This window comes from Schistocerca cancellata, chromosome 6 (assembly GCF_023864275.1).
Source record: "Schistocerca cancellata isolate TAMUIC-IGC-003103 chromosome 6, iqSchCanc2.1, whole genome shotgun sequence".
Classification (NCBI taxonomy): domain Eukaryota; kingdom Metazoa; phylum Arthropoda; class Insecta; order Orthoptera; family Acrididae; genus Schistocerca; species Schistocerca cancellata.
This window is the reverse complement of record NC_064631.1, coordinates 452898560-452923062: the sequence shown is the minus strand read 5'-3', so window position 1 is coordinate 452923062 and position 24503 is coordinate 452898560. Positions and strand designations below refer to the sequence as shown.

General features: G+C 39.7%; 1 protein-coding gene across 1 annotated transcript in view; it reads left to right on the top strand.

Annotated features, from left to right (window-relative positions):
• Positions 1-24503, top strand: part of LOC126190938 (uncharacterized) — a 101849-nt gene that overhangs the window by 52254 nt on the left and 25092 nt on the right. The window contains exons 9-10 of the mRNA XM_049931581.1: positions 4885-5086; positions 9720-9801. Coding sequence (XP_049787538.1) covers positions 4885-5086; positions 9720-9801 — 284 coding nt within the window. The remainder of the gene's footprint in view (positions 1-4884; positions 5087-9719; positions 9802-24503) is intronic.

Here is a 24503-nt window from a genome sequence, read left to right as displayed (position 1 = left end):
ATGTGTATTCAAATACAGAGATATGTAAACAGGAAGAATACAGCACTGAGGTTTGTAACACCTATGTAAGACAACAAGTGTCTGGGGCAGTTGTTAGATTGGTTACTGCTGCTACAACGGCAGGTTATTAACCCTTTGACTGCCGTGCATATTTCTCCTTTCTTCAGTTTCTCCTCCATTGCTGGCATTTCCTTCCATGTTTGCCTAACTGTACCACATGCATTTGTCGCTCTATCACACAACCAACAAAATAGATCTGGGCTGGTATACCAGTTGTCGACAAACAGTGTATGTTCTTTCTCCACGTAAGGTTGGAGTAATGTGGCTACTGTATTTCCAGACACACCCATACTATGATTATTAATGTCTGTCTGTGCGACAACAGAAACAATAAAATCCAGTATATACTTTGTCTCACAGTTGCAAGTCACAAAAATTTTAATTCCAGACCTACTTCTCTTTGCTCGAATATATTGCTTTCAGATGGCCTTTGAACAGCATCAGAGATTCATTTATAGAGAGTTTCTCATAAGGATAGAAAGTTTCCTTGTACATTTTCTGAAAATGTTCTACAATAGACTGATGTTTTGACAAGTAATCCCCATTTGGGGCAAAGTGTTGTCATGGAAATGCAGTAAATTCAACAGCAAATAATATCGGTCTCTGACAATTACGTTTGAAAAAATTTGTGTTTCCAGCAAAGGATCTGTCGACCAATATTCACTCAGTTTTAACTTTTTCACTCTAGCCATCAGAAAGAAAGATGATATAAAAACATATATTTCTGACACATTGGTGTCACTCCACTTGTGTAGCCTAGAATTTGTCTCTGGTTTGCAGCTGGCTGATCGATACATATAATATTTGACATGTGGAATAATCGGGTCTACTGCTGGATGTTTGTGTCGCTCTGGCACAATATTTCGGCCATGTAACTCGTTGCCTTCTTCAGGTGCTACCTGAGACTGCTGTATTGGAGGATCTTGTCCAGTATTTATGCCCAGAGGGTGCTGGGTGCTCTCTCTGCTGTCTGCACCCACCTGGCACTGCTTGTAAAGTGTTGTCTCTTCCCCGGTGCTCCGAGGGAGCAATACAGCAGTCTCAGGTAGCACCTGAAGAAGGCAACGAGTTACGTGGCCAAAATATTGTGCCAAAGCGACACAAACATCTGGCAGTAGACCCAATTATTCCACGTGTCAAGATCTCACCGGGATAGCCTGAAGAGTTACATATAATAGTTATTTGTTTCCTGGCAAATCATTTCAACAATGTCTGTGTTTACAAAAAGTACATTCGTACAGTTCGTAAGAGAATCTTCTTCATCTGATTCGCTGTCTACTGACAAGCACAGCACATATTCAGAGTCACACTCCATCAACATTTGTATTATCTCTTTGGAGGTGAGTAGCTTTTTACATGCCATCACAATATGTAAATTCACTATGCAAACACAAGCGAATGATGGCGACTGATGTCTGTACCAAGAACAAGAGCCTCGCAGAAAGGTGCGAAACTACAGTTCAACAGATATTGCAGTAACATCATCTGTTGTGTCTAAAGCAAATTACTCATACAAGTGCTGTGAGGGTCCACCAAAAGTGCTGACATCGACTTCAAATGTAGTCATGTTCTGCATATTGAAACGCCATCTGTTGTGGTTAGAGCAAATGATAAAGCATAGCGAGAGCCCACCAGTAGTGCTGCAAACAAACAGATGTCTTATTCAAGTGCAGCTAAACAATAGGTGAATGAATGCCTCAGAACTTCTACAGCTGTCAGCAGCACCTGGAGCACGGCAGTGCTGAACTGCTGAGGTAGTTAGACGCACCTACAGCACGGTGCCCTCGGACTGCTGTAGCAGTCAGGTGCAGTCAAAGTGTTAAGATTTACATGAGTTTGAACATGGTGTTACAGTCAGCACATGAGCGAAGATAGCAATGAAGTGGGGATTTTCACATATGACCATTTCACAAGCGTACTGCGAATATCAGTAATCCAGTAAAATATCAAAACTCAAACATTGCTGCAGCCAGAAAAAGATCCTGCAAGAACGGGACCAATGATGACTAAAGAGAACTATTCAATGTGACAGAAGTTCAGCCTTTCTGCAAATTGCTGCAGATTTCAATGCTACGCCATCAACAAGTGTCAGCTTGTGAACCATTCAATGAAACATCATCAATATGGGTTTTAGAGCCGAAGGCCCACTCGTGTACCTTTGATGACTGCTTGACATAAAGTTTTATGCCTTGCCTTGGCTTGTCAACACGGACATTGGATTGTTGATGACTGGGAACGTGTTGCCTGGTCAGACGAGTCTCATTTCAGATTGTATCATACAGATGGATGTGTACGGGTATGGAGACAACCTCATGAATCCATGGACTCTGCATGTCAGCAGGGGACTGCTCAAGCTGGTGGAGGCTCTGTAATGGTGTGAGGCATGTGCAGTTGGAGTGATATGACACCCCTGATAAGTCTAGATGCAACTCTGACAGGTGACATGTACATAAGCATCCATTCTGATCACCTGCATCCATTCATGTCCATTGTGCATTCCGACAGACTTGGTCAATTCCAGCAGGACAATGTGACACCCCACACATCTAGAATTGCTACAGAGTGGCTTCAGTAACACTCTTCTGAGTTTAAACACATCCGTGGCCACCAAACTCCCCAGAGATGAACATTATTGAGCACATCTGGGATTCCTTGCAATGTGCTGTTCAGAAGAGATCTGTATCCTCTTGCACTCTTACAGATTTATGGACAGCCATGGTGCAAATTTCATCCAGCACAACTGCAGACATTAGTTGAGTCTATGCTATGTTGTCTTGTGGCACTTCTGCATGCTCGTGGGGGCCCTACACGATATTAGGCAGGTGTACCAATTTGTTTGGCTCTTCCATGCACAATGAGAACAGACGGTAATCCTTCCTATCCCTTGCCACAATGTTTCTCGTTATTCATTACATGTCTGAACTGCCAGTAACAGTTAACGGACTCTAACATACTGTCCCCTGTTTTGTGCTTGTCTCCCTTGATAAGAGACACAGTATGCTTCCAACAGGTGAAATGTTTTGCACTGCCTCAGTTTCAGTTTTAAAAAGAACTTCAGACTATTGGTTAGGGTGATGAGTGTATTATCTTGAATCCTCCCTAGTCCCTGCCTCAGTTGCACAGGGCCTTCAGAGCTGCGACTGACAAGTTGACAAGTAGTGGTACATTCTGTATTTGTTGGAGAGGTGACACATCCACAGGAGAGGATAATGAGGTATCTTTGGAATCTGGTAGGTAACTTTCTGTAGTTTCCCAACAAACCCATTCACAGCAAATTCTAGTCACTTAACAGCAGTCACGATGACGTCCAGCTGCTTATGAACAGCATAGTGCTCATAATAGGAATGCATTGAGACTGGGGCAATATTGTTTTGAACAGTAAACAGGTAACTTTAAATTAATCTAGTTAGTTCTCTTTCCATTTCAGTATCTGGTACACTAGGTAGATTTAAAGTTCTCTTCAAGAACTAAAGCTGTAATGGCAAAGAAAGTGGTTTGTCTTCCTAAAACGGACAAACCTGGGATAAAAATTCACCAGCTGCATGAAGCTTAATGCAACTTTGTGTTATGTGCTTTTGTTTTGTCAATATTATGCTAACTATCACAACCATAAAACAAACCCAAAGAATCAGAAATTTACAACAAACATATAAAATGTACACTACTGTTGGAGAATGTAATTGGAACGTGGTATGGTACTTATAAAATTATCAGAACAAAGTATTTCGCTATGGCAGTTGCCTTTGTATGAGCTATTCGTTTATGTTAACCAGAACTTTTTAATAGAGCTTTTCATGTAAAAATATCTTGCCACTCTTAAGTTTCTTCTGCTGCTCTACCTTGTTCTTACTACTAACAAGTGCAGCACTCTGCTTCCAACTGGGACCACATTTACATTTGCAATTTTGGCAGACACATCAATAATTATGAGACATTAAAATACCTTTTTATGTACATAACAATTTTAATGTTTTGAATATAACATAACATTATAAACTGTGGCACATTTTTGAGGGTAGAATTTTAATTTTAGTTGAAGTTACAAGTGCTATTTTTTTTCCAAACTTCGGTACGTTCAGAAAACACATGCAAATATAAGAATGTTTTTATTTACAGATATTTCATACAGATATTGACCCCTGTTCAACAAATCATCATTGCAGCTGAGACATCAAAACTATAAAGTCAGAGTGTGAAGTGCGGACTGTTCACTGTTGCATGGCTCAAATAATACACTTCCTTTAAGTGGTTTTCTTTGTACTTCATTCAGCTCTCCAATTTAAAGTGTATCTTGCATGAGTTACATAAAAGGCAATCCCAAAACTTCCTTAATTAATGTTTATCTAAATCAATTGCACCACTTACTTAATATAAAACAGAGAGATAAAACAATTGTGATTAACTGGACATAGGAAGAGCCTGAAAGCATTGAAAGTTTTGAATTCTAATTCTCATGAATCAGGAAATTCATATATTAATTAGGTTTATGTTAAGTAAGGAATGTAATGAGCTGATTGATGGCTAAACTTACTATGATTTGAGCATGAGCTAGCCAAATTGTGATTTATCACATGTTTATAGACCCAGTACTATAAGACAGTTGAGTTTTAAATGTGGAAATAACAGAGATTAAGCACAGAAAGGTGGTAGATAATATTTACTTCTGGTAACTGATAACCATCCCTTATTGAACAAGGTATTTACTGTTAATATCAGGTATAAAATAAAACATTAGAGAGATAACATTGATTTATATTATCATCATATTTTTAGTCCCAATTTCAGGGGCATTTCTTTTACTATTTCAAGTACTTTCTGTTGCAGTGAACAGGCTCTTGGAACTCTTGTCATAAGACCAGCAGCATCACATGTGTTGGAATTTGAAACTTACTTCAGACATCATAATCTTAGTACAAATACACATAACCCCTGGTTTGCTCAATTCTGGTCAACAGTATTTCACTGTAGGGGTGCAAACTGCCACAATAAACTATATAAAGACCTTCAGAGTTATCATTTTAAAGCGGTGAGTTGTTTTATTGTTTTATGGTTATGATATATTTTTAATATACAAGCCTGTATTTTTGGAGTATGACATTCTTTTTTTCAATAATGTTGGAGTATAGGGCACCACTTACATAGCTTTTGGATGAATTTTCTCCCATCTGCTTCACCTGGTCCTTCTCAGCCCAAAGGGTCACCTTCCTGGATGTTAATTACACATCTCTGATGGCCCCACCCATACCTCTGTCCATATCAAGTCCACTAACCACCAAGAGTAGCTGCATTTTGACTGCTGTCACCACTTCTACACAAAATAACCACTCCAGTTTAGCCTGAACAACCATGGTTGACATATATGCAGTGAGAATAATTCCCTTGGCCAGTATGCTAAAGGTCTCACAAAAGCTTTCATAGACAGGCACTTTCCCCCAAACCTACAGCAAAATCAGATTATCCATACTATAACCCCAAACATCCCACCAACCCCAAGAAGCAGCTGCAAAGAAATGACTCCCTCATCACCTAGTATCATACCAGACTGGACCAGCTAAAATATGTCATTCTCCAAGGCTATGACTATCTATCATCATGCCTGGAAATGAGGGACATCCTACTCATGATCCTTCTCATCCCAAGATGATACTCCATTACCCAGTCAACTTACACAGCATCCTGGTCCATCGCTATGCCACTCACACTCCTAACATGTTGCCACAGTGGTGATATCCCTGTGGATGACCCAGATGCATGAAGTGTCTGATTCACACATCAGCACATCTTACAGTAGTTCTGTAACAAGTTGAAACTATCCCATCAGAAAATAGGGCAACCTATGAAAGTAACCATGTCATATTCCAGCTCTTCTGCAATTTCTGCATAGCATTTTAGAGTTGACCATCCTGCAGTGTAATGCGCTACCAAGCAGAACATGCATAAGTTCACTGGCTGCTTTACAACTTGTGTGATCTGGACATCCCCCCCCCCCCCCCCCCCAACCACCACCACCCAGTTTCAGATTTTCTGAACAACACAGATTGACGTGTTGAATAGTCAGGATCTCTGCTGGATATTTGCATGGTTCTTGCATGATATTTCGATGGCGTAATTTGCTGTCTTCTTCAAGTGCTACCTGAGAATGATCCTTGGATGCATCAAGTCCAGTATTCGTCCGCCGCTCGTGGTCTCGCGGTAGCGTTCTCGCTTCCCGAGCACGGGGTCCCGGGTTCGATTCCCGGCGGGGTCAGGGATTTTCACCTGCCTCGAGATGACTGGGTGTTTGTGTTGTCCTCATCATTTTCATCATCATCCAGGAAAGTGGCGAAATCGGACTGAGCAAAGGTTGGGAAATTGTACGGGCGCTGATAACCACGCAGTTGAGCGCCCCACAAACCAAACATCATCATCATCCTCAAGTCCAGTATTTATGCCTGGATGGTGCTGGGCGCTCCGTAATCAGTCTGCACCGCATTGAGTGTTCCGTTCATGGTCTGCACCAATCAGGTATAGCTCCAATAGTGCTCTCTGGCTGCCGGTGTTGCGACTGCCGTCCGTGCCCAGCTTGGTAGTCCTCTGGGGCCGTGGTCATTATCTGTGGTGTGTCAAATCCAATGTGTAATGTCTTGTGCTCTGTCACATGACTCTTCCCTCAGTCTCCACTTCTGTTTCTTGCTGGACATTCCATGACCAGTCTGCACCATATCATGCATTCTGTCTGTGATCCATGCCTGCTAAGAGCAGCTCCAGTGGTCCTCTCTGGCTGCTGGTGTTGCTGCTGCATTCCATGCCCAACTTCGTTGTCCTCTAGGATTGTGGTCATCATCTGAGGTGTGTCAAATCCGAGCTGTAATGACTGGTGCCCTGTCACATGGCTGTTTTCTCAGTTCACTTCTGTTTCTCGTGAAATCTCAAAGTGTCCCACGTTGAGTTTACAGAAGCTCAAGAGCTGGATCCCAGGCAGTGCTGAGCTCATATCCAGTGTCACAGTTAATGAGATTCTTTATCTCAATGGATTCTTTTATGACCCTGTCCCAATATCTTGGGGTCTGTATGATAATCTTGGTGTCATTGTAGTTCATCAAGTGGCGAAGTTCTAGACAGAGTGTTTCGCTATGACTGATTTTGTTGCCTGTCTGAGACTGGTGTGACTCTGGTGTTCTTTACACTTGATTTCCACAGTCCTTGTGGTTGGCCAATGTATGACATCCCACACTGGAATGGGATGGAGTAAATACCTGGCTAACATAGCTGCAGGTCATCCTTTACATTCCCCAGTATTGTCCCAATTTTAGCGGGTGGGCAAAATATACTCTTGATGTCATGTTTCATGAGAATTCTGATGATCTTGGTGGAGATTGGTCTGGCATATGGCAGTTAAGCCATCTTCTTCACCTCTTCTGGTTCTTCTTCTGGATCCTGTGGCTGACTGGCAGGTCTTGCTGAACACCGATTGTAGGTATTCCTTTTCCGTCATCAAACTGTCAGGATCTGACAGAGTATGCACCATGTGGACTAGAGTTTTGAGCAGTCTATTCCTCTCTGCCAAATGGAGGCAGCTATCAGCTTGCAGGTATAAATCAGTGTGAGTAGGTTTGTAGTAAACACTGTGCCCAAATGTGCCATCTGCCTTCCTCTTGACTAGTACATCTAGGAATGGGAGTTGTCCATCCTCAAGTTCCATTATGAATTTTATATTCAGGTGGATTGAATCCAAATGTTCCAGAAAATCATCTAGCTTCTCCCTACCATGGGGTCAGATGACAAAGGTAGCATCCATATACCTGAAAAAGCACTTGGGTTGATATGTGGCCAATGTAAGTGCCTCCTCTTCAAACCTTTCCATAAATAAGTTGGCCACCACTGGTGACAGAGAGCTGCCCATTGCCTCCCACTCTGCTTGCTCATATAATTGACCTCGATGTAGGAAGTCTGTTGAGGTTAGTCCATGCCTGAATCAGTCGAGGACAGCCTCATCAAACTTCTCTCCGAAAAGATCGAGTGAGTCATTCAGTGGCACTCATGTGAGGAGAGACACCATGTTGAAACTGACCATGATGTCAGAGCCCACAATGTGTAATTGCCTCAGCCGTTGTAGGAAGTCCTCCGAGCTCCAAATGTGGTGTGCACATCTACCCACATGTGGTGCCAGCAACTTCTTCAGGTATTTTGCAGTAGGGTTGCTGAAGAAGTTGCCGTCACCACATGTGGGCAGATGTGTACATCACATTTGGAACTTGGAGGACTTCCTGCAATAACTGAAGCAACTACAAATTGTGGACTCTGACATCATAGTCAGTTTCAATGTGGTGCCTCTCTTCACCTGAGTGCCACTGAATGACTCACTCAATCTTATCATAGAGAAGTTTGATGGGGCTCTCCTTGAATTATTCAGGCATGTAATAACCAAACCATGCTTGATAACTAAAATCTGGACTAATCTGACCAGACCACGGATTTCCAATTGTCTAGGGTCCAACTGATATGGTCACAAGCCCAGGAGAGGCACTGCAGGCAATGTCATGCTGTTAGTAGAAGCAATCACATTTGTCATCTGCTGCCACAGCCCATTAATGCCAAATTTCACTGCACTGTACTAATGGATACAATCATCATACATCCCACATTGATTTCTGTGGTTATTTCATGCAGTGTTGCTTGTCTGTTACCAATGACAACTCTACGCAAATGCTGCATTAATTGAAGGCCATCATCCACTGCATGTCTATGGTGAGATAATGCCTGAAATTTGGTGTTTTGGCTCACTCCTGACACAGTGGATCTTGGAATATTGAGTTCCCCAACAAGTACCAAAATGGAAGTTCTCGTGCATCTAGCTCCAAATAGCATTTGCATCGTGTGGCTATGTTCAGCTTGGAAACCTCTCACATGAAGCACCTGAGTAAAAATGACATATATGCCAATGCACTGCCCCTTTGTACCTTATGTATGTGTTATTACTGCCAGCTGCATATAACCATATCACTATCTCATGACTTTTGTCAACTCACTGTACGTCTCAAATTGAATAGCACTGCTAGCAGAAGAAAGATACCTGACTTTGTAATGTTTATCACCATGCAAACTTCCCCAGTCACAAATATGCAATATATTAATAACATAATATACTGCAGAAAAATGAGGTTTTCAGTAGGCTTTTCCCGTGGTAATGACAGCACAGCTGCTTCCATCTTGTATCTTATGGTTCTCAATTTTTTTCAAGGAAAATGGCATGGTATTGTAATCCACATTACTTCCCACAGTGTTTGAACATTTTGTCACCACAATAGTTAGTAGTCAATAAGTAAAATATAGTTTAATTAACTAATTCATGTAATGTAATATAAATTAGGGGGAATTTGTTGTCAGATTACATTAAACTTTGAGCAATTATATGCAAGTGTAAATGTACTGAACATGTTCTGGTATGTACATACTCTGCTCGCTTTTGTTGAGTATATTCTTCATGTCAATCTGTGAAGAAATATCACCTTGTATAAACACAATGAAAATAAAATGGGAAATAACACCATAGTCAAAACACAACTTATTATAAGTAAATAACACTCTACTAACAATGTAAATTAAATTTAGCTAGTATTGGTCTTTAAAAATCACTTCAGTGACAGATAAAAATTTCAATAAACTGATTTTTATTACAGAGCACTTCAGTAGCCAATACCATCAACTCTGTCCTTTCCATTGCTCATGCCCTTGGAGCAGTGGCAAGAGAGCTGTGTCCAGGTATGTAATCTATTGTTCCTCCACCTTAAATTTTTTAAAAGTAAAAGACAGAAAAGAAAATTTATACCCATAAGTCTATCACTTACATAACCCAAATAAATTAATAGAAAATGAGAAATCTCAAACTTAAGTCAGCACAAACATTACTGAAAGGAAGAAAAATAGAAAATCTCAATTACCATAGCTCAGTTTTGCTATGATGTCTTTAGTTTTGCAATTACAGTACACTTTCTCGGTGACAAATATGACAGCATACTGATAGTTTACATGATACAGTATCTTAAGCTACCTTATTATTGACATTATTATTACAGTGGTCTATATTTAACTGTGTTCACTCTCTCTCTGTCACACACATACACACACACATGCAGCCCGCCCCCCCCCCCCCCCCCCCCTCCACCTCTACACACACACATTCACACACAAGTACACATTTTTATTTTTTTGTATTACAGATTTAAAGATTATTCCATGGAGTAGAAGTTGTCAAGCAGATATAATTTCTGTTCATGACTGAAGTTAATTTTATGATTTATTAAATTCTTCACATCACTAGGCAAGTGGTCACAGATTTTTGTTGCTGTATCTCACACTTGTTTCTGTGCCATAGTAAGAATCAGTGAAGGGTATTATCTCTCATTTCTCCTTATTGCACTATATTTGTTAATGTAATGTTGTTTTAAAATCATGATTGTGAGGCAGATGTATGCTGTTTGTAGAGCTTTCTACAAGTGATTCTGGAGTTTTGCCTCAGAACTATGTTCCAAATTCCACATTCACATTTTCTAACCATAAATGCAAGTCACTGATATCTATGTCAAAATAGATGACAAATATTGTAAGTAAGATTATGGTGTAATACTGCACTGACAGAGATGCATCTTCACCCTTGGTTGAACAAATATAGGGAAGGAAATTACCTGTGTAATCTATTCAATTGCTTATGCAACACATCACTACCACAGGAGATATTTCCAGACAGGTTGAAATATGCTCTGTCAAACTCCTTTACAAAAAACCTATTAATAATTATTGATTAGTCTCTCTGCTTATCACATTCTCAAAGGTACTGAAAAAAATGTGTATGTATAAGCCATAACACATATCTCTCAAAATAAGATATTTAGTCTCAATTTGTATTTCAAAAGGGTGTCTCCACAGAACAGGCCATCTTTCAATACACAAATCAAATTATGGTTTTCTGGCAAGGAAAAAAATACTACTTCTACAGTCCTTGAAATTGTTAATCAGATATTAACTGCATTTATAAATAAGAATACAGTCTCTCTTGAGCTATGCGATTTCTGTAATGTTTTTGACTATAGCTCCTATGACTTCTTACTAGCCAAACTACAACATTATGCAATAAATAATACAGCATTTGATATAATTAATTCTTATCTAAATAATGAGAGTCAGTTTGTGACAATTCAAAATAAGCAGGCTTCCCTGAAGAAAGTCACATTTGGTGTGCCTGAGGGCTCTGTCCTTGGACCATTCTTCTTTGTTGCTGCAATTAACAACCTGTCACATTATGTTAGAATTCAGCTATTTATCTGCTATGCAGATGACACAACTTTAATCATGACAGATCGAGATAGGTTAAGGTTATGCCAGAAATCACAGGACTTACCCTCCTTAACAGCAAACTGGCTCATATCTAATAAACTACTGCACGGTGCAGAGAAAACTCGAACACTTGCTGCTGGGACTAGTCAAAGATATAGATGCAAAATCTGTAAAACTGCTTGGAATACATACGGATTCCAAACTAAACTGGCGACTCCATGTTAATCTTGTCTACAGAAAGGTATGACGAGTGTCCTACCTCATATGGAAATTATCTTATATAATGAGAAATGAATATCTTAGGATAGCTTCCTTCAGACTTTCTCTGTCTAGCATATCCTACGGGCTTATGGGCTGTTATGGGATCACTCATGCCACATCAGTGAAGTATTAATGATTCAAAGAAAGGTGCTAAGAATAATGTGTAAGTTTGGTCCAAGGGAACACTGCTGTCCTTTATTCACTAATACCAAGATAATGACAGTGATCAATCTTCTTACCTATGCATCATTGATACATGCAACATAGCAGAGTTTGACACCAGAAAGAACATACACTGTCGTGACACCAGAAATAAGATGACTATTGACATTCCAAGACATAAGCTGACAAAAACAGGCAACTCTCACAAAATGAACTGTTTGAAATTTTTTAATAAATTGCCACATTCTGCATTGAATACACCTTTCAAACATTTTAAAGGTGGGTTGTAAAATGGTTAACAAAAAATCCATTCTACAGTTTAAGAAAATTCGTGGGTACTAATAGTGTAGAAATTGAGTTTTAGGATTAGCATTACAATTCTGTACAACAGGTTAATACAGTATAAATTATTTGTACATGCAATGTGCACAGTAATTAATATAGTGATTGCTGTTGTATACCAATGCAAAGTCCATTCCATACATGTGGTCAATGGCTGATAATAGCCAACACACACACACACACACACACACACACACACACATTCATGCAAACACAATTCATACACACATGACCATTGTGACTAACTTCCAAGGCCAGACAGCAAGCAGTTGTGCACAATGGGAGAAGCAATTTGAGTGGTGGAGGTAAGGAAGAGGCAAAGGTGGGGAAGTGGAGGGATAGCAGGGTAGGGGTGGGGGGCATACAGGAGCATGGTGGGGAAATGGTAGGGCACCTAGATGCAGTCTGGTGGTTAGATAATGAGGGGGGGGGGGGAGGAGGTGGAAAAGGAGTGAAATAAAGAGATTGTGGGTGGTTTGTTGGAATAGAAGGCTGTGTAGTGCTGGATATGAAACAGGAATGGTTATAGATGGGTGAGGAACAGTGACTAACTAAGGTTGAGGCCATGTGAGTTACAGGAACTTAGGATAGGCTGCTGGGAGACTTCCCACCAGACAATTCAGAAAAGCTGATGTTGTAGGAAGGATCCAGCTGGCACAGGCTATGAAGCAGTCATTGAAGTGAAAAACATACTGTTAGCAGTGGGAGGGTGGTTCAGTTGTCTCTTGGCCACAGTTTGTTGTGGTTATTCATGCAGGCAGACAGCCTGTTGGTTGTCATGCCCATGTAGAAAACAGCATAGTGATTGCAGCTTAGCTTGTAGATCACATGACTGCTTTCACAGGTAGTCCACCTTTGATGGGATAGGTGATTTTTTGTGACTGGAGTGGAGTAGGTGGTAATGGGAGTATGTATCAGACAGGTCTTCATTTAGGTCTGTTGCAGGGATATGAGCCAGGGGGCAAGGGGTTGGGAACAGGGGTGGAATAGAGATGGACAAAAATACCGTGTAGGTTCAGTGGGTGGAGGGATACCACTGTGGAAGGGGTGGAAGGGATAGTTGGTTGGATGTTCCTCATTTCAGGGATGACAAGAGATAGTCAAAACCCTGGCAATGAATGTGATATTGAGTCATGAGGGGAATGTTCCTCTGTGGCTGGTTGTTAGTACTTTGTGACATGGTGCATGACTGGAGAGATAAGGCATGGGAGATCTGTTTCTGTAGAAGGGTAATTTTGGTCTGTGAAGGCCTCAGTGAGACCTTTGATATTTGCAGAGGCACTGTTCATCACTACAGATGCAACAGCCATAGCTGACTAGGCTGTTTGATAGGAGCTTCTAGGTATGGAATGGGTGACAGCTGTCAGAGTGGAAGTATTGCTGGTGATTGGCAGGTTTGATATGGATGGTTGTACTGCTGTAGCCATCTTTAAGATGGAGGTCAGTATCAGGGAAGATGGCTTGTTGGGTTGAGTAGGATGAGATGAAGTGGATGGGGAAGAACGTGTTGAGGTTATGGAGGAATATGGATAGGATATCCTCACACTCAGGCCACATCACCAAGATGTCACCAGTCAATCTGAACTAAGTGAAGGGTTAGGGACTCTGTATGGTTAGGATGGATTCATCTAGATGGCCCATGAACAGGTTGGCATAGGATGGTGCCATGTGGGTGCCCACTGCCATAGGGCTGATGCCTTCAAAGGTGAAATAATTGTGGGTGAGGATATAGTTGGTCATGGTGGCCAGGAAGAAGGTTGTAGGTTTGTAATTTGTCAGAATTTGGGAAAGATAATGTCAAGTAGTGAAAGCCCCTGAGCATTAGGGATGTTAGTGTAAAGAGATGTGCTGTTCCCCTTCGTCATACATATCCACCTGACATACATATCCACTCTACCTGCTTCCCGTATTATTGAATTTTTGTTTATTTTTATCTTTGATCTCATTGCATTTTCACATTGATTTCAGTTTGCTTTCGCTATTAGCCTGCTCCCTCAGGTTCCACCTTGTTTTCCCATACTTTGTCTGTTCCACCGTTTTTGTGATTTTTCACACATATTTTTGTGAATATATGTATAAATATTTTTTTCCTCCATTATGGATCCTTGCTCCTTCCATTTGTGCCAGTATGGAAAAGTATCCTTTATCCTTAGCCAGAACCCAGTCCCACATACTTTACCTGCATTGTTGCCTGGCTCATGGAATTGCCCCCAAATGGCCTACCCAGTAAATTACCCATCTCTGCCTGTAACTCCTCCTTCCACAATGAACTCGAGCTGTTCACATTTTGCCATTTCTTAGTCCTCACAGAGCTAGACCTAAAAAGCCATGTACATCAGGGCCAAACCTCTTTGCAATACCTCCTGTCTATATGTAAAATTCTCCTGCTCTGCAATGCAAAATTCCTGGATCTCATCTCTCATTACGAAATTCTTGCCTCCAGGAACTAGAGTAGCAAGCACAACACCACATCAAAAATATCTCCAATCTGTTCCCCTCCTACTCCCACCTTGGAATACCACTATCTGACACCTCTACAACAGTCTCCAAACCTCCCCCACATCCCCTCATAGCTGACATACCCTCTCTTGCAGACCTTCTACATTTACCACTCCCTCAGAAACTCCCTCCCACCATCACACAGAATCCAGAAACCTCCCCCCCCCCCCTCCTCCTATACAGAAGACACCAACAATTTCCTATTTCCTTTACTGATTCTCCACAGTTTCAGTTCCTTTACCACATGGTGCCCTGCTTGTTGCTATTGATGCCAACTCTGTTTACACCCTAATTCCCATGGCCTTGCCAATTTTGAACACTACCTTTCCCAATGTCTCACTAATTACAAACTTACAGCTCCTTCCTGGTCATCATGATGAACTATATCCTCACTCACAATCACTTCACATTTGAAGACATCATCGTATGGCAATGGGCACCTGTATGGCTCCACCCGATGCCAATGTATTCATGGGCCATCTAGAGGAACCTTCTAACCATCCATAATCCCAAATCCCTCAAAATCCCTAATCTGGTTCATAATCATTAATGACATCTTAGTGGTCTGGATTGGAGGTGAGGACACTGTATCCACATTCCTCCAGAACCTTAACTTGTCTTCCCTCATTCACTTCACCTGGTCCTCCTCAACCCAACGAACCACATTCCTTGATGTTGACCTCCATCTTGAAGATGATCAGAAACTCTGATCAGATGATCAGAAACTCTGACCATATGAAACCTACCAACCACCTCCATATGACAGCTACTACCCATTCCATACAAAGAAGTCCCTTCCATACAGCCTATTCACCCATGGCTGTCACATCTGTAGTGATGAGTAGTCCTTCTCCAAACAAACCAAGTGTCTTACTGAGGCCTTCACCGACTGAAATTACCCTCCCATCCTTGTACAGAAATGGATCTCCCATGCCTTATCCCTCCAGTCACCCACCACCCCTCAAAGTCCCACCAATTCACATAATATGCAAAAAAAAATGATGATTTCTCAAACTGGGGTACAATCAAGAATGGGGTGCCGCAAGGTTCAGTCTTGGGTCCTCTGCTGTTCTTAATATATATTAATGACTTGCCATTCTATATTCACAAAGATGCAAAGCTGGTACTTTTCGCAGATGATACAAGTATAGCTATCACACCCGACAGACAAGAATTAAATGGTGAAATTGTAAACAATGTTTTTCAGAAAATCATTAAGTGGTTCTCTGCAAATGGGCTCTCATTAAACTTTGACAAAACACAGTATATACAGTGCCACACAGTAAATGGAATGACCCCATTAATAAATATAGACTTTGATCAGAAATCGGTAGCTAAGGTAGAATATTCAAAATTTGCTAGGTGTATGCATTGATGAGGGGTTGAACTGGAAAAAACACACTGAGGATCTGCTGAAACGTTTGAGTTCAGCTACTTATGCTATTAGGGTCATTGCAAATTTTGGTGATATACACCTGAGTAAATTAGCTTACCACACCTATTTTCATTCTCTGCTTTCGTATGGCATCATATTCTGGGGTAACTCATCATTGCGTAAAAGAGTGTTCATTGCACAAAAGCATGTAATCAGAATAATTGCTGGAGCTCATCCAAGATCATCCTGCAGACACTTATTTAAAGAGCTAGAAATCTTCACTGTAGCCTCACAATATATATATTCACTTATGAAATTTGTTATTAACAATCCAAATGAATTCAAAAGTAATAGCAGTGTACATGGCTACAACACTAGGAAAAGGATGATCTTCACTACTCAAGGTTAAATCTAACTTTGGCCCAGAAATTTAGTGAACATATACAATGAAGCAGCATCTTCAGAATGGAGAATAATTGCTACAGGTGTACCACAGGGACAATACTGGGTCTTTTAGCATAACTATTACCCATACAAGTATGCCCTTGGTAGCTGCGCCTCTGTCAAATCTTGATGAAAAGTGGATATTTAAAGTAGGCTACTGTCAATGAAGCAGTGTACACCACATTTGCAGTTCATACACTTTACTTGCACATAGATGTTGAATAAACTACAGTTTATGGCCAGATTGAGTCTCATCCATTCTAACTGCAGTACAGACAACCAGATAGTCACATAATGCACTGAAATCCTGCAATATTAATCAAATGCAGTAACCTAACACTGAAGTAATTAAAGACAATTATTAACATGTAGCAAGTAAATCATTAACACAGTTCTCAAGTCACTTTCTTTGAAATCTAACAGTCTTATCTATATGAAAAAGTTGTGCACATCAAGTAACTATTGAAAGTAACACTGTTCATAGTCTGATCCTATTACCACAGTTAGCAGTAAACATTATTAGAAGATTAACAGTGTTGATGACAATAATTACAAGTCACAGTTACGTATGAAAACCAGTCACTGAATCATGTATTGAACTCCTGGACACAAAATTCAGATAGAATGAATAGTTCCCACACCTACACATGTACAATACTTGCAGCAGCACAAACTAAAGAACAATGCAAGTACATACTCTAGTTATGTAGATTCTGGCCAGTAACAAGTCAATTGACCCTCACTGGTTGTTTTCAAAATGGCTACCAGCAGCAGCAATTCATACTTCCAGTCTGGTATGGAACAACTGTCGTACATTTCAGCACAGATGTCTGAGCAGGCTGCAATAATACATCATTTCATATATTCAGGTGTAGTCAGTATGTCTTTGTTGTCAGTGTCCTTCAGCTTTCCCCACAGAAGAAATTCTACAGGCATCAAATCTGGGGAACTGGCCGGCCAACATACGGGTCCTTTGTGCCCAATCCAACGATTTTGAAACAATTCATGAAGAGGCACTATAGTACTTTGTGCACTATGGGCTGGCAGCCATCATGTTGGTACCAGAGGTTCCTCTCAGTCTGGAGAGGATTGTGTTCTGACATTCATGGAAGATGGTCTGTTAGAAGGCTGTGATACTTGTGCTTGTTCATTGTTCCAGTTATGGAAAATGGAGCTATTAGCTAATGGCTCATTATCCCACACCACACATTCACACTTCATGGTTGTTGACATTTCACCTGATGAAGCCAACAGGGATTGTCAACAGATCAATAGTGTATGTTTCAGCAGTTTACCTTGCCATGATTGGTAAATGTGGCTTCATCATTAAACAAGATACATCATAAGTCTTGAGTATCCTATCTTTATGCCCATGCACAGTAGTTAACACAACTCTAATAATCATTTCCATGCAGCTCTTGTTGGAGAGATATGTGATACGGATGGAACCTATGTGATGGAGAATATGTAGGACACTTTCCTGACTCATCCCACATCCTCATGTAATTCTGCGGCAGCTAACGTGTGAATCAACTGCAATAGCCGCAAGAACATTAATTTCCCTCTCTTCTGTCATCACTTGTTCCCTTCTGTTATGTTGTCTAGGTGTTACACTACCATATTCACATAACAGGTTGAAGAATTTGATAAATTACTGCTGAGATGGTTGACATCTGTTGGAATTATTGGGATATCTTGCAGCATACACCCTACAAGAACAAACTTCATTCTTCCCACACTCTCTATACAACATAGACATGTTGACTGAAAAAATCCCATAATCCACTCACAACCTACTGCTTGGACTGTCGTACAGTAATTGACTAGCACCTCACAATGCACACAAGGAACACACAAGCACACTGTAAGCAAACATAACAATATCTTACCTAGCAACTATGCAAATGAAATGGCACAAAAAAGTGTCAATGTGGAAACTTTTCAAAATACAATACCTCATCAAATACTCGTACTAGACTCCTGCACCAAACACCACTAACATTCTAATTTACCCTAGTTTAGTTTGATAATGTCCATAGGCATTTTTCCATTTAAAAACTAAATATTATTACAATCTGTTTATTGGCTAACGATATGAGCCCCAGACTACCAATCCATTCTGTGAAAATTGCTCATCAGTAGCAGTTTCCATTTCTGCAAAATTTGCATTGCTAGGTTTAGGTGATGCACCTTGGATATAAATGATAATCCATCATATACCAAAGAAACAGAAACAGTTCTCTTTGCTAATAATGTAAATATTATACGAGGGTTGTCCAGAAAGTAATGCATTGCATTTTTTTTCAACAGTTCTTTATTGAACATAATGAGAATTATACACACAAAAGAATGTGTGTATCTACATACCCTATTTTTCCACATAATCTCCATCCCATTCTATGACCTTCCTGCAGCGCAAAACAAGGGCATGAATGCCCTGTCAGTAACAATCCTTGTCCTGGTGACAGAGCCAGTGATTAACAGTGTGAATCGAATTGAATTTTATTTGATCCTGTAAGATTACATTGTGTACAGTAATGTATGTGTAATGTAGGACATGTCAAAGTATTAACATTCTTTATCACTTATTTTTCTACACCTTTAGCTTACATTTTTACATCACTGATAATGAGTAACAATATATACAAATTTAATGGCATAAGTATTCTGCAACACTGTAAAACTCTTTTTCAATGAGATAGTCTTTAAGTTTCTTTGGAAAGTCATTATGAAGTACACTATCTTGCAGGTTTGTGGGCAGACTTCTTAGTAGTCTGATACCAGAGTACTGGGGTCCTTTTTCTAGCATTGCCAGTCGGTGGGGTATGCTCCGTACTTCATTCTTCTTTCTTGTATTGTGGGTGTGTACACTAGCATTTGTAATCCAGTCCTCACTACCTTTTGTGATGTACGTTATTGTTTTGTATATATACAACGATGAAAAAGTTAAGATACCTAAATTCTTGAAACAGTTTCTGCATGTTTCAGAGGTCTTTCTTCTTAAAATGGTCCTAATTGCTTTTTTTTGTAAAGTGAACACTCGTTTTGTCTCTTGTTTGTTTGAGTTTCTCCACACAGTCACTCCATACTGTAAGTATGGTTCGAAAAGTCCATGATACACTGTACACAGAAGGTTCTTGTCTGAATACTGTGATAGCTGCATCATTAAGAATATGACAGAGCTCAGTTTCTTACAGACATTTTTAATATGTTTTTTTTCCATTTCAGGTCATTATCCACAAGAATACCTAAGAATCTAGCAGATTCTACTTCTTCCAGCCTTGTTCCATCAACCTCTAAATCCATGTCTACAGCCTTTTCCTTGTTTTTAAACACTGCATACATAGTCTTTTTTAGATTTATAACCAGTTCATTTTCCAACAGCCATTGAGTTGTGACATTTGCAGATATGTATGCTCTTCTCTCAAGCTGTTCCATATTTTGGTCACTATTTAGTATTGTCTTGTCATCAGCATACAATATTTTCTTTTCTTCCTCCTCAACACCTATATCATTAACAAATACATTAAATAACAATGGCCCCATTACCGAACCCTGCGGCACTCCATATTTGATGGATTTGGTTTCTGATTGGTACGAGTTTCCTAATGATACATACTGCTTGCGGTTGCACAAGTATGATTTTATCCATTCACCTGGTTGCCCCCGAATGCCATAGTTGCTTAATTTTTGTATCAGCATTTCATAGTCAATGGTGTCAAATGCCTTTGAAAGATCCAGAAACATTGCAGAGACAACCTTTTTCTCATCTAATGACTGTAAAATGTATTCTGTTAGACTGACAATTGCTGATTCTGTAGATTTACCCTTTCTGAAACCATGTTGTGAGGGCATGAATGTTATGTTTGTCCAAAAAGTTAACTAATCTGGTATACATAAGCATTTCTAGGATTTTTGAGAAACCTGATATCAGTGACACTGGTCTGTAGTTGTTGGGATCATCCTTACACCCTTTCTTGTACACTGGCGCTACCTTCGTTATCTTCAGTTTTTCTGGAAAAATTGCATCTCTGAAAGAACAGTTTGCTATGTTCAGCAGTGGTGTTATTATCTCCTCACATACCAGCTTTATTATATGATTTGATATTTCATCATCACCAGCTGATTTCTTGGACTTTAGTTTCTGTATAGTTTTCCACAATTCATCTTCCGTGACTGGTCTTAAGAACATAGTACTGCATGATCTTTTTGGTACCTTCATACCCTTCTGTTTTTGACTATTTCTTTCTGATTTTAGGTTTTCTACTACACTGATATAGTTATTATTCAGTATGTTTGCTATTTCCATACCATCTGTGACCACTGTGTTGTCTATTTTACTTGACCTAATACCTTCTTCTTTGTTTGACCCATCTTTTTCCTTTCTTTCAGCATTGATTGCATTCCAAGCTGCCTTTGCCTTGTTTTTTGAGTACGCTATAGTGGTGTCAATTGCTCTTGCTTTTGCTTCTCTTATTGTTTTTCTATACTTCTTTTTTTAACATTTTATATTTTTCAGCTTGGCCCATCCGTCTCACGTCCTGAAGCTTCCTTCGCTGTTCTAGTATTTCACTGGTAATCCACTGTGTTTGATCTTGCTGCCTTTCTTGTCTCTTTACTTTGGGAAATGCTACATTAAAACGGTACTTAATTGTTGAAATAAATGCATCATATTTTTCATTTACACTCTGGGCCTGTAGGGTTTCATTCCAGGTTTCCTTACTTAACATTGTTCTAAAGATGTTGATATTTTGTTCACTGATGATCCTAATTTCTTTGGTTGTTTGTTTTGGTTCTGATACTGTGTCATTACTTCTGCAAAAGCTGATTAGTTGTCCATGATGATCAGATATTTCTGTCTGAACTACATGTGACTCATAGTTACACATATTAGTAATTATGTTGTCAATAATTGTCTCACTTTGTGAAGTCACTCTTGTTGGTGCAGTTATTGTCACTTTCATGTTATGCTGCATTAACAATTCTTCAAAATCCTGTCTTATTTTTTGTGTCTTTTCCCATGTCAATGTTGAAGTCTCCACATATAATAAGATTTCTCTTCATATTCATTCTCAATAAGCTAGCAACTTTTTTTAGAAAGATGCTAATATTGCCACATGGTGACCTGTACACACAAAACACTCTAAAATCCTCTGCCACTATACCAGTAACTTCAAAGTCTTTTTCTCTAGCTATGTGAAATGTAGCAGCTTCACTGTTTACATTCTTTGATAGAGTACCTGTTTTAATATATATACAAACGCCACCACCCTTATATTTAGATCTGCAGAAGTAACTAGCTAGTTTGTAGTCCTTTATTGCCACATTATGTATTTTACTTTCAGTTAGTCCATGTTCACTTATGCATAATATGTCTGGTCTTACTTCACTCAGGAGTACTTCTGCTTCTAATTTTTTGTTACCAAAGTATTGAATATTTTGATGAAGTACTTTTATGTAATTTTTCTTTTGTTGGTTTACATGTTGTGAGCTGTATTCTGGGGCAAATTCTTTAGTATCATCTTTTTTGTCTGGTGCTTGTATTTTTCTCATTGTCCTCAAAATGTCTTCCATGAATGACATCCTTTAATGGCCCAAACACATGGAAGTCCAAGGGGGCTAGGTCAGGGTGGTAGGGCGGATGGGGTAACACTAGACTTGTGTGGGGCCGAGCATTATCATGTTGCAGAAAAACATCTTCTGGGTTGCTGTGGTGCCAAAGTTGCTGGAAGCACATCTTGAGTTTTGTTAATGGGTGACATATGCTTCTGAATTAATGGTACTGCCTGTTGGCATCACATCAATGAGAATCTCACCTTCACAGTCCCAGAACACGGTGATCATGACCTAACCAGCAGAAGCAGTTGCTTTGAATTTTTTCTTTTGTGGGGAGTGGGAGTGGTGCCATTCCATTGACTGTCATTTTGTTTTGGGCTCAAAATGGTGAATCCAGGTTTCATCACCTGTCACAATCTGGGATATGAAGACCTCCCCTCAGCTTCAAAACTTTGCAACAAATCAAGACAAATGTTTTTTTCTGTGCAATTTGTGATCCACTGTTAGACACCATGAAATCCTTCTTTCACAAACTTTTGAATATCCAAGAGTGCAGATAATTTCATCCACACTTCCTTTGCTGGTTGACAGGCACAGCACCAACTGCCAAGTCGTAATGCATTTGCCCTTGTGAATGACGACATCAGCTCGCTGTTGAATGACAACATTAGCTCGCTGCAACACATTTGGTGTGACAGCCACAGATGGTCTCTCCACCCACCACATATTGTGGAGCTATGCTGAAGCCCCATCTGATGACCTCACCCTCTGTCCCAGCAACTAACTGTACTTCTGTTGACAGCCGGTGCTCCATAGACTTTGTACAAGCATTTGTGAATACTCCCCACAGTTTCTTTCTCTGCAGTGAGAAATTCAATGATGGAATGTTGCTTCTAATGCACATCACCTGCAGCTCCATTTTGAAACTGTCCTGCAGCTATGCTATCTGTCAGATGTGATGGAAACCTGGCGAGGTCACTCAGGAGACTTCAGATAATACACATATAATGGTTTGCATTTGTAGCATTGTTTTGCGCTGAAAAAAAAATGTTGTGTATTACTTTCTGGGCAACCCTCATAATTATTGAGCCTAATGGAATAACAACAACACTGGAAAATCTAAATAAATAAATCAATAATTGTAAATGAACTATCATGGAATTTAGATAAAACACAATAAATGAATTCAGTACTGCACGTGACCTGACCACATCATTAGGAGTAATAAATGAGGGTAACTCAATAAATAAAAGGAACATTCTAAATTATTAGGTGTTTATATCAACAAGAACCAGGACTGGATGTCTCGTGTTACAGATCTCAAATTTTTAAACTCTGCAACGTTTGCATTACAGATAATATCAAATTTTGGAGATGCAAAGAGTTGACTCACTTTTCCTATTTTCATTCACTAATGTTCTAAGGCATCATATTCTGGGGTAATTCATCAGTGAGGAAAAAATGTTCAATTCACAGAAGTGTGCAATAAGGATGATGTGTGTTATCCACTGTAGAACCATTTAAAGGCAATTCTTTAGTCATTTGGGTATGCTGATAACAGTATCACAGTACATTTACTCCTTTTATGTGGTTCATTTTCAACAGTCAGCCACAGTTTGAAAAGAACACTAACATTCATAAATGTAATATAGAAAGAGAAAAGATTTGTGCTATCCATTAGTCACCCATGTTTGAGTGAAAGCGATCAAACAATGCCTTATCTCTGATATCAAATAATATAGAATTCTCTCTTTTTGTTTGGCAGTGGTGTACATTACACCACATGATTCCAGGAATGAAGTGTATTAATTAATATTCACTGCATATGTATAATTGAATTTGGGCTAATATATCCCCATAGTGGTGACGCCATACTGAACGGTTCATGAATAGATATTCCATCTTCTCTCATGTGTGCATGGAACACTCTGTCATGGCAACAACACAATGGAAAAGCAATAACAGTTGGTTTTCCCTCTGGCCAGTAACATCATGCCACTGCCACCTACACCAAATGACAACAACAATGCAGACTACTACTAGAAAAGTAAGAGTAACATGAAGATTCCATCTCCCTGGTCCACCAAAGACAGCAATGGATCACACATGTGGAGCCCTTCTTTCTTCTACATGGGTTCAGTGCCACTGCAGATCAGTTTATATTGGTTGGGTAATAACTGAAGCTAAGCATAATCAAACAAATCAATGACATACTCTTAACAGCAGTCTTATACAGCTCTTAAAAAGACTTTGCTGCATCACTTTGGAAACTATCTGAATCTTGCTTGAATTAAATTATTGAAAGTGAAACTTGTATCAGTGGTTTCCCTTGTCAGATACTTCAGTTGTTGCACACACCTGGCAATGAACTTCTGTCAGAGCAGTCACAGTGGACCTTTTAGCTACATAGTTTACATGTAAATATTAGGGTGATTATGTCTGCTCTTGCAGATGTTCCAGTTGATGATCTGACATGCAAAGCAGATGCCAC